The sequence below is a fragment of the Oncorhynchus mykiss genome, chromosome 17 (genome assembly GCF_013265735.2).
Source record: "Oncorhynchus mykiss isolate Arlee chromosome 17, USDA_OmykA_1.1, whole genome shotgun sequence".
NCBI lineage: Eukaryota > Metazoa > Chordata > Actinopteri > Salmoniformes > Salmonidae > Oncorhynchus > Oncorhynchus mykiss.
The window spans coordinates 54,652,819-54,663,060 of record NC_048581.1 but is presented as its reverse complement, the minus strand read 5'-3'; the positions used below and the strand labels follow the sequence as shown (position 1 = coordinate 54,663,060).

The 10,242-nt window shown below is 40.4% G+C and overlaps 1 protein-coding gene across 1 annotated transcript; it reads right to left on the bottom strand.

The window, feature by feature from the left end:
• Positions 1-233: 233 nt before the first annotated feature.
• Positions 234-9,629, bottom strand: eno1b (enolase 1b, (alpha)). The gene is made up of 12 exons (XM_021568898.2): positions 9,482-9,629; positions 8,247-8,341; positions 5,480-5,575; positions 4,121-4,179; positions 3,863-3,932; positions 3,535-3,668; positions 2,357-2,579; positions 1,959-2,156; positions 1,426-1,627; positions 1,030-1,138; positions 833-891; positions 234-671 (listed from the first exon to the last, which is right to left on the bottom strand). Exons 2-12 carry the CDS (start codon positions 8,329-8,331, stop codon positions 605-607), a joined length of 1,302 nt encoding a protein of 433 aa, XP_021424573.1. The 5' UTR covers positions 8,332-8,341; positions 9,482-9,629; the 3' UTR covers positions 234-604.
• Positions 9,630-10,242: the final 613 nt, after the last annotated feature.

The window sequence follows — 10,242 nt, the reverse complement described above, 5'->3', positions numbered from 1 at the left end:
AAAAATACAGAAGACCATCAAACGTATAAAATATAATTCAGAATTCCAGGAAGATTGTAGAAAGCGAGAAAACTGATTAGGTTAAATGACAACTGTCCTTACCAAAAACAATTAGCTATAACTAAATTCAAGATTAACATTCACCCATCACACTGTTATTATAATTTGCTTGACAATCAAACATTTATTTACACATCCCGCTGAGAATAAATGACCAAAGAATTGCAAATGGCTCAGTTTCAAAAAAGGGGTTTATTCACAGCATCTGCAGCCACAGGTAGGCAGCAGCTTTTGCAATTTCACAATCCATTATATTGATTACTCATGGATATAATTATTTTGCTCTATATTGAAATAGATTCAGTGGAAGACACTCATTGCAGCTCACAGGTAAATTGTTAATCTAGGGCAGCGGAATGTAGGTAGACTAGGGAATGTATGTAATAACCTATGGTATTGGACGGACTTTGAACAAGTCTTTCTAGCTACCTCGTTATGTGTATGTAACCCTTTCAGATTTGGGTTATCAGTAAGCTTCTTTAGCATTTGTAAGTAATCATTAGAATGCTTGCTAAACCGTTGAGTATGTTCCCATTGCACTCAGTTAAGCCAGGGGGTTCCTGAAGTTCTTCCCAGCAAAGACAGCCTTGTCTCCCAATTCCTCTTCAATTCTGAGAATGAACAGGGTGATAAAGTTTAGCACCACAAAGCAATAATACAATTTTTATGATGCCATATCTGAAAAGCATGCTCAACAAGAAAGCCTTTGTAGCAGAACAAAAATTACAAGCGTCACAACATTGATTAGGCTGTAAAGGACATGAACCCTCACCTGAGAATCTGGTTGTACTTGGCCAGACGCTCAGAGCGGCAAGGAGCCCCGGTCTTAATCTGGAGATGAACAGACAGAGGCAACATTACTTAAACAGCAATAATGAAGACAGTAACATGACTATATAATACAAATTGGTTTTTCAACTGTCATATACAGTTGAATACCAACAGTATTTCCTTTGGGAAGCCCCTTACCTGTCCAGTGCATAGGCCCACTACCAGATCAGCAATGAAGGTGTCCTCTGTCTCCCCAGAGCGATGGCTGACCATCACTCCCCAGCCACTTGACTGAGCCATCTTGCACCTGGACAGTGGGAAGAGAGGAGTCATTAGATATAATTTTCCAACTGTGTGAAAACATCTATAAATGTAAGGCTCACGTTAGACTTGCAACTGTCAGGCTATTTGACTTGCCTTGACTCATATGAGACGCATCTCGGTTTGTTGACAGTTTCATGAATAGATCATGATTGTAATTGCACTATAAATATGCATTACATCAACTCAAATCTCAGAAAAGGGCAGAAAATAAAAGAAACTGGAGTTCCTCTTGTAGAAGTCATTATGGAGTAAAGGGAGGTTGAAACTTACGCGGCCAGAGACTCGGTCACAGAGCCGATCTGATTGACCTTCAGCAGCAGGCAGTTGCAGGCCTTGTCCTCCACGGCCTTGGTGATGCGTTTGGGGTTGGTCACTGTGAGGTCATCACCCACCACTTGGATCTCTGTGCTGCCGGTGAAGTTGGACCACGCCTCCCAGTCATCCTGGTCAAAGGGATCCTCAATGGATACCACTGTCAAAGAGGGGAGATTGATCATAAGTGAACACATACAGAGAAGAAAGTCATGGTCCTGTACCTTACAGAGTAGACAACCAGAGAAAAGGACAATTGATAATTTTATGTGCGTAACTTTAATTTCAATTGCCAACTCAGAGCAGTCCTACAATAGGTATTTGAACCATACTATTTAAAACACAGTGCCCATCTCCATTAGTGTACAATGATTGAATTGTGAGAATTAAAATACATATAATGCTGATCCATCCAGAGACAACATTACATAGGTTTTAAACAATTATCAAGGAATGACTAATAGGTCAACAAGAGAGGACAGAACACACACCTGGGTAATCCTTGCAGAAGCTCTTGTAGAGGTCAGCCAGCTCATCAGGAGTGATGTAACGCTCTGGGTCATCAGGGGACTTGAAGTCTAAGTCGTATTTCCCATCCCTGTAGAACTCAGAGGCTGCCACATCCATGCCGATCACCACCTCTTCTGTGTATCCTGCTTTGCTGATAGCCTCTTTGATCAGCTCCAGAGCTATGGAAAATTAAGCAGAGATATACATTTGTTAAAATATGGTTAATTAGATATTGGCAGCACCTTGTGATCATGTGGGTACTACACAGGGGTGGATGAGGTGCGTTTTTCCCTTAATGTAAAGAGCTGAATCCAATCAAGTATCACAATATAGTTTTTGGGGCTGAAAATAAAACCCTCTGATCCTGTCGCTCTTGTACCTTCCTTGTTCTCCAGGATGTTGGGAGCGAAGCCCCCCTCGTCTCCCACATTGGTGGCGTCCTGGCCGTACTTCTTCTTGATGACGTTCTTCAGGTTGTGGTAGACCTCGGCCCCGATACGCATGGCCTCCTTGAAGGTGCTGGCACCCACCGGCAGGATCATGAATTCCTGCATGGCCAGCTTGTTGCCCGCGTGAGATCCACCGTTGATCACGTTGAAGGCCTGGGAAATCAGAAATCCACAATTTATTAAAATGACATTTCATTAAATAAAATAATTTTATTATCAGTCCCTTAAGATCTTTTAACAAAGAGACGTAGGTGGAGAAATGTAACTACACAACAAGCTGTAAGACAAGCATTGGTGGAAAAAGTACCCAATTTTCATACTTGAGTAAAAGTAAAGATACTTGAGTCATTTTCTTTTAAGGTAAGTCACCCAGTAAATACTACTTGAGTAATAGTCTAAAAGTATTTGGTTTGAAATGTACTTAAGTAACAAAAGTAGAATTATAAATCATTAAACATTTCTTATATTAAGCAAACCAGACGACTTGATTTCAATTATTATTATTTTAAACGGCTAGCCAGGGGCACAGTTCAACAGTTCAACATAATTTACAAACGAAGCATGTGTTTAGTGAGTCTGCTAGATCAGAGGCAGTAGGGATGACCAGGGATGTTCTCTTGATAAGTGCATGAATTAGACAATTTTCCTGTCCTGCTAAGCATTCAAAATGTAACGAGTACTTTGGGTGTCAGGGAAAATGTAAGGAGTAAAAAGTACATTATTTTCTTTGGGAATTGGAGTAAAAGTTGTCAAAAACATAAAGTACATATGTTTTAATTTGAAGCTTTATTTAACTAGGCAAGTGAGTTCAGACCAAATTCTTATTTACAATGACATCCTACCGGGGAACAGTGGGTTAACTGCCTTGTTCAGGGGCAGAGCAACATGTTTATTTTACCTTGTCAGCTTGGGATTTGATCCAGCAACCTTTCGGTTACTGGCCCAACACTAACCACCAGGCTACCTGCCGCCCCACGGATTCCCCCCAAAACTACTTAAGTAGTACTTTAAAGTATTTTTACTTAAGTACGTTACACCACTGAAGACAAGGCGGCATGTGAGCGCGCACTTTGATATTAAATAAGAGTAAAATATGCCCTGTGCTCACCGGTACGGGAAGTATGACCTCTGGGTTCCCAGCGAGGTCAGCGATGTGACGGTACAGGGGGACGCCTTTCTCAGCTGCACCAGCCTTACACACCGCAAGGGAAATACCCAGGATGGCATTGGCACCAAACTTGGCTGATGTGTCAAAAACATGAAAAATTAATAAGTGAAATAGATAAGATATACTTTCATATGGGGGAAATATTTAGTCATTCAGCAGACGCCCTCATTCAGAGTGGCTTACAGTCAGTGCATTCAACTAAACTAGGTCAAACATAAGACAATATAAACAATAGTCCTCTGATGCATTCTAATCTGAAACAACTTACACTTGTTCTCGGTGCCATCCATGTCAAGCATGATCTGATCGATTTTCTCCTGCTCAACCACAGACACCTCCTGAGATGAAGAAATAAAATGAGTGTTTGGCACATTGCACACAGGAACTAGGCTTGCATTAACTAGGAGTATGTGGAAGTGGAGTGAACACTAGACCTGCTTATCTTTACCAGGGTGGGAAATATCAAGACAATATTCCATGTTATTCCGGCAATGACATCAACTTTTTAAAAGTATTATGTTCCTACCTGCCCAACGAGTGCAGGTGCAAGTGTAGAGTTAATGTGGTCCACTGCTTGTGAAACACCTGAAAGACCAAGGAAACATTACTGACTAAGAAACATGGAGACAGATGGGGGATTTGGAAACAAACTATTCAAGCAACATCAACAATTCAGTATGCTTTTTCAGACGCAAACAAATGGTCCTCAAAACTGTCAGAGCACTAATAATCCAATACGTGTTTTAGCTTCCTTGTTATCAAGCTTGGTGAATCATACAACCATTACTGTGACAGTGTTGACTTTATGCACAAGGATGAGTACAGTAGTTAAGAGAGACAACAAATCAGTCTGCTTTCATTTCCAAAGTCATCAAGCACATACATCACACAGCAAGACAGGAAAGATGCCTTGGATAAACAATGAAGCTAATTTGTAAAAAGAAATGCATAAATGAGCACTACTACTCCGTAGTTCTCCAGTATGTCGATACATATGAATGTTGATTTGTCTAGCAAATGTTCAATGTGTATAAACCTTGTATGACTGACAGAGGGTGCTGTTTTGGTAGTCTTTCTCAATTGTAAAAAAGCAATAAAAATGTCAACATTTGTTTTTGCCAAGGATATTCTATGATAGACACCTTAAGGCAGTGATCAGTCGTTTTCTAGACTGCCCCCAACCTTTAAAAAAAAAAAAAAAAAAAAAAGGGGGGCCAAAAAAAATGAAGAGTACAGATTGTACAATTATGGGACCATATACAATTATGGGACCATATACAAATGTTTATGAGAAATATCATTTTAAATTACATGTATAGGCTTCTTTTCTTTGTGATAAAGAGATTAAAATGTAATTAATTTAAGGTTCCTTGTTTTTTGAAAAAAATCTAAATGTATCAATTTTAAGATTGTGACATATTTGGGATTGGCCCATCAGAAATTTTGATGGAATTATACATTTTAAAAAATTAAAAAAGGGGTCCCGGCTGAAAAACATTGAATACCACTGCAGGCTTAATTAACGTATACGTAAAAATTATATTATGTGAACGAAACAAGTGATTTTTTTCATTATAAATTAAAACATTTTATTGAAATACTGTAGAATTACTCATTCTCCTGAGGAGAACCAATATGGCAGCCTGTGGCTTTAAAGACTCATTGGCCAATACATAGCATCGATAATCCAGGGTTTACACACATATTTGGAGCAAACTCACCAATTTAACAGGCCATTTTAGACCTGACAGAGAGGAAGAGTATAAAAGGAAGGAAGACTGTGTGAAGATGGCAGATGGCAAGTTATAGAGACCTCCCTGGAAGAGACTGCCATCATAATCATACAGTATAATGAAGTTACACTATATTAACCCCAGATACACACCTTTCCCAAGGTAGCGTGACTTGTCGTTGTCTCTGAGCTCCAGGGCTTCATAAATACCAGTGGAGGCACCACTGGGTACAGCTGCTCTGAACAGACCTGGGAGATGGAGAACAGTGACAGAGATAAAAATACTGACTCATGAAAAGTAGGGCAATCGCCTATAGGAGGAAATATTGAACTCAGTGTCAAATTTGTATAAAAAGGTAAGGAGGGTGAATGAACAGGCTGCTGCAGTCACTACTATGGGAGCCATTTCTAGAGCGCCTGGTTAAATTGTGCATAAGAACATTTTTAAAACTCTAAATGTATAATCTAGTGAGAAACATACTGACTGTACAAAATATTGTGAGTGTCATGCTCGTTCCATGACAGACTGACAAGGTGAATCCAGGTGAAAGCTATGATCCCTTATTGATGTCAACTATTAAATCCATTTCAAAATCAGTGGAGACAAAGGGGAGGAGACAGCTTAAAAACCCTTCTTTAACCTGTGAGACATGTGAACGTGTGCCATTCAGAGGATGAATGGGCAAGACAAAATAGGATTGAGAGATTTCAGGACGGTCTCTTTCTAAAAAAAGTCACTGGCCTCACGACACAGATTTGAAAGTCAAACTATCACTTAAACAGCCAACCCTTGTCAGTGTTGATATCCTATGTCGGGTCGTGATCCGTTAGATAACAAAGCAACTGATTCATTTCATCCCCGTTTCGGCAGCCTCCCAGAATCTCCACCCGACATTCCAAAAGTGACCACCGTCTTAAGCAAATTCTCTTGTAACCAGCGATATAAAAATACTCAGAATTAGTGTGGCCTTTGAATAATGTTAGTTTAAACAGTGTACACAACCAAAACATTTCCCCCGACAATTTCAATGTGATATCAACGAGTGATTAACAAAATAGTGTTGTGTTTACCTTTCTGCGTTGGCGACCCACGTAAAAAATGTATTTAAAAAAAGACAATCCAAAATGTAGCTGGTTGTCTTCTCCAAGTAGTCCTCTAACCAGTGATATACATATTATTCCCAGATTCCTGCGGTTTTTCAATAGGGTTAGTTTCACCAGCGCATACAACCTGTTGTCCCCCCTAATCGATACAAGTGATTCATTTACCACTTGTCAAAAAAGGGTTTTGGGTGCATATGCAGTTTAAGGTGCTCATTATTAATAATAATAATAATAATAATAATAATAATAATAATAATAATAATAATATTATTATTATTATTATATACTAGTAATATGATTACTATTGTGGCACATATATGTAGTACATTTTAATGTTTTTAATATACACTACATGACCAACAGTATGTGGACACCTGCTCGTCAAACATCTCCTTCCAAAATCATGGGCATTAATATGGATTTGCTGCTATAACAGCCTCCACTCTTCTGGGAAGACGTTCTACTAGAGGTTGGAACATTGCTGTGGGGACTTGCTTCCATTCAGCCACAATAGCATTAGTGAGGTCGGGCACTGATGTTGGGCAATTAGGCCTGGCTCGCAGTCGGCGTTCCAATTCATCCTAAAGGTGTTTGATGGGGTTGAGGTCAGGGCTCTGTGCAGGCCAGTCAAGTTCTTCCACACCGATTGACAAACCATTTCTGTATGGACCTCACATTCTGCACTGTTGTCACAAAGTTGAAAGCACGGATCGTCTAGAATGTCATTGCATGGTGTAGCGTTAAGATTTCCCTTCACTGGAACTATGGGGCCTAGCCCAAATCATGAAAAACAGCCCCAGAAGATTATTCCTCCTCCACCAAACCGTAGCTGGCACTACGTAGTCGGGCAGGTAGCGTTCTCCTGGCATCGCCAAAATCAGATGTCTGTCGGACAAGTAGATGGTTCAGCGTGATTCATCACTCCAGAGAACGTGTTTCCACTGCTCCAGAGTCCAATGACAGCGAGCTTTACACCACTCCAGTCGACGCTTGGCATTGCGCATGGTGAGCTTAGGCTTTTGTGCGGCTGCTCAGCCATGGAAACCCATTTCATGGAGCTCCCAGTCTCAGGCTCCCACTCTCAGTCAGTGGCTCTGGATGAAGAGGAAAGACCCCAGCTGGGCCCCGAAGTGAGAGGGCCTGGAGGTATGCGGTCAACAATGCTTGACTCAGGGAGGAGGACGCCCCTGCCATGCATAGTCCCATGGATGTTGGCTATCAACAACAAGGAAACTCCTATGACTAATTGGGAATGGGACGCAAGCCTAGGATTGATCACCCTGTCGCTGGCCGCCTTTGGGGAGGGTGTATAGTGTGAAAGGCCGAAACACCCTAGGAACCAAAGGTATACTACTGACGATGCGCTCCCCAAATTTCACCAGGCTCACTGTTCATTAACTCTTGGAAGTGCTTGCACAAAGGATAGTAACATCTCATCCTGTGTTCTTGGAATCTGAATAGTACTACTGAATGAGTCCAAAAACATGCTGTGATGAAGTTATTTTGATGATATACCAGGAGTTGTGAAAACGGGTTTGTCCTGTCCAATAAAAAGGTAACAAAAGTCCCTAACCTGGATTTAATATCATGAAGTAAATGCTTTTACTTGCGAGTTCTTTGTAAGCCAGTGTTTACCTAGGTAAGCTAGGCTTAGGCTATTTTCAGATTTTATATGCCATTTAGTAGACACTTATCCAAAGCGACTTAAAATGTATGCACGCACTGAATGTTTTATTCTGGCATTGCAAGAGCCATGCTCTACCAACTGAGCACAGAGGACCACTTAACAATATGTTAGGCCGATAGCAACGTTTACCTTTGTCAGTGTAGAGGTCCACCTCCACAGTGGGGTTGCCACGGGAATCAAAGATCTCCCGGGCATGAATCTTCAGGATGGACATGGTGCTCGACCTTTGGAGGAGAAAAGTAATAAAACATATTTTTTTGAAGACTACCAGATAGTCTCACTATGATATGAGTTCTTAGCCCTATAAAACATGATACCTCTATGTCCATTGTGCAAACTATCTACTGAGCCTGAAAATGTGAATCAGCATGTTTCTTTCAGTTTATCAGTCATTTTTTGGTACTGAAGTTTCAGAAACCACCTGACCTTAGGCCAAGGCAATGAATGTGAACACTGCCCCAAATGGCCATTCCATATCACAGGTCATTTTTTGACTGCTGAATACAAATAACTTATCAAGTCCAGTACAACTTGTCAGTCAGTGGTGGTTAAAATTTTTTAATCTTTCACTCAAGTCTCCCCCCCTCCAAAAAAAACAAAAAAGTGTCCTTCCTGGCGGTTTTAAAGCTTAGTCGTGCTAGCAGTAGGTTGGCCACCTAATTCGATTAGCTACTGTCCATCTGATAAATCACATGACACTGGACTGCAGTATTGGTAAGGTATCTTTAGGTCAAGGCTAGAAGGACTACTGGATGTCAATAGACCACGTCTTGAATGTCAAACCAATAATTTATCATTCTGAACGTTGCAAGCCATCTATTCTCGGCGTTGTGGATGACATTGTGTACGTTTTTTCTTAGAATGATACCTACAAGGATCTCAAATTATCCGATTGACATGAGATCCCCTATAAATCCTCCCAATGGGACGTCCCTTGAACGTGGAGTTGGTGTGCAAAAAGTCTCGTACGTGGGTTGAGAATGCACGTTATGAATGAAAAGGATACACACAGCTCTGGCCACATCACAGCGATGAAGATGAATTGTATCATCACATTACAGGAAAATGTACTACAGATGGCTACATCATTTTTAACACAGTCACTGGACTAAATATTGCGTAGCCAAATGAGCTAGGAATCTAACTAAAGTTACTCAAAAGTAATAGTGCGAAAGAGCGGATTGCACTGTTTGAAAAAAAGAGGATGAATCAACATGATAGTGGATGGGCTGGCTAGCGGAAACGAATAACCTTATTTTATACCAACAATAGGAACAACTCAGAGCTCTGTCTTCAAAACGGTTTGAATATTGTGAATACACTAAGTTTCCTCACCAAACATATGACTGTGGGTAGTCACTTACCTTTGTAATTATAATAGAGGTCAAGGTGACAGGAAGAGCAGTCTTTCTCGAGATGCCGGCGAGTTCAGTGCGAAGTTCTGAGAGGCGTCGCAAAGAGATTTCCGCTTGTTCCTTTTCTTTGGGATCGTCACTAGTTACCACAGCCACAAAGTCATAAACCCCGCCCATTTCTACAACTTCGCTTCGTAAAATGTGATTTTAAAGATAACCTTAACCCTAACCTTAACTGCACTGCTAACCTTATGACTAACCATAACCTTAAATGAAGACCAAATAGCACATTTGAGTGATATAGTCACTTTGTGGCTGTAAACTTTTCCTTGTTTTGCTCTTCTTCTCTGGAATCATCAACAAGAAAGCTCCACACCGCCACTATGGCTTAGGAGTAGGGCCTACAGTTTCAAATGTAAAGTTTTATTGAAGTCGTGTGTATGGGATGAGCATGGCATACATCGTCCAACGAAATGCTTACTTGAAGGTTCCTTCTCGAGAATGCAACAACAATAAGAAATAAGAAAAGATAAGGATACGAACATAAAGTAAATGGCTTAGAATAGAGTAAACATTTTAGCATACATATAATAAAGGAAGGATCCATTTTTAAACATGATTTTTATTTGACCTTTATTTAACTAGGCATGTCAGTTAATAAGAACAAATTCTTATTTTCAATGACAGCCTAGGAACAGTGGGTTAACTGCCTTGTTCAGGGGCAGAACAACAGATTTTTAACAATGTTTATATATATGTTTATATTTATA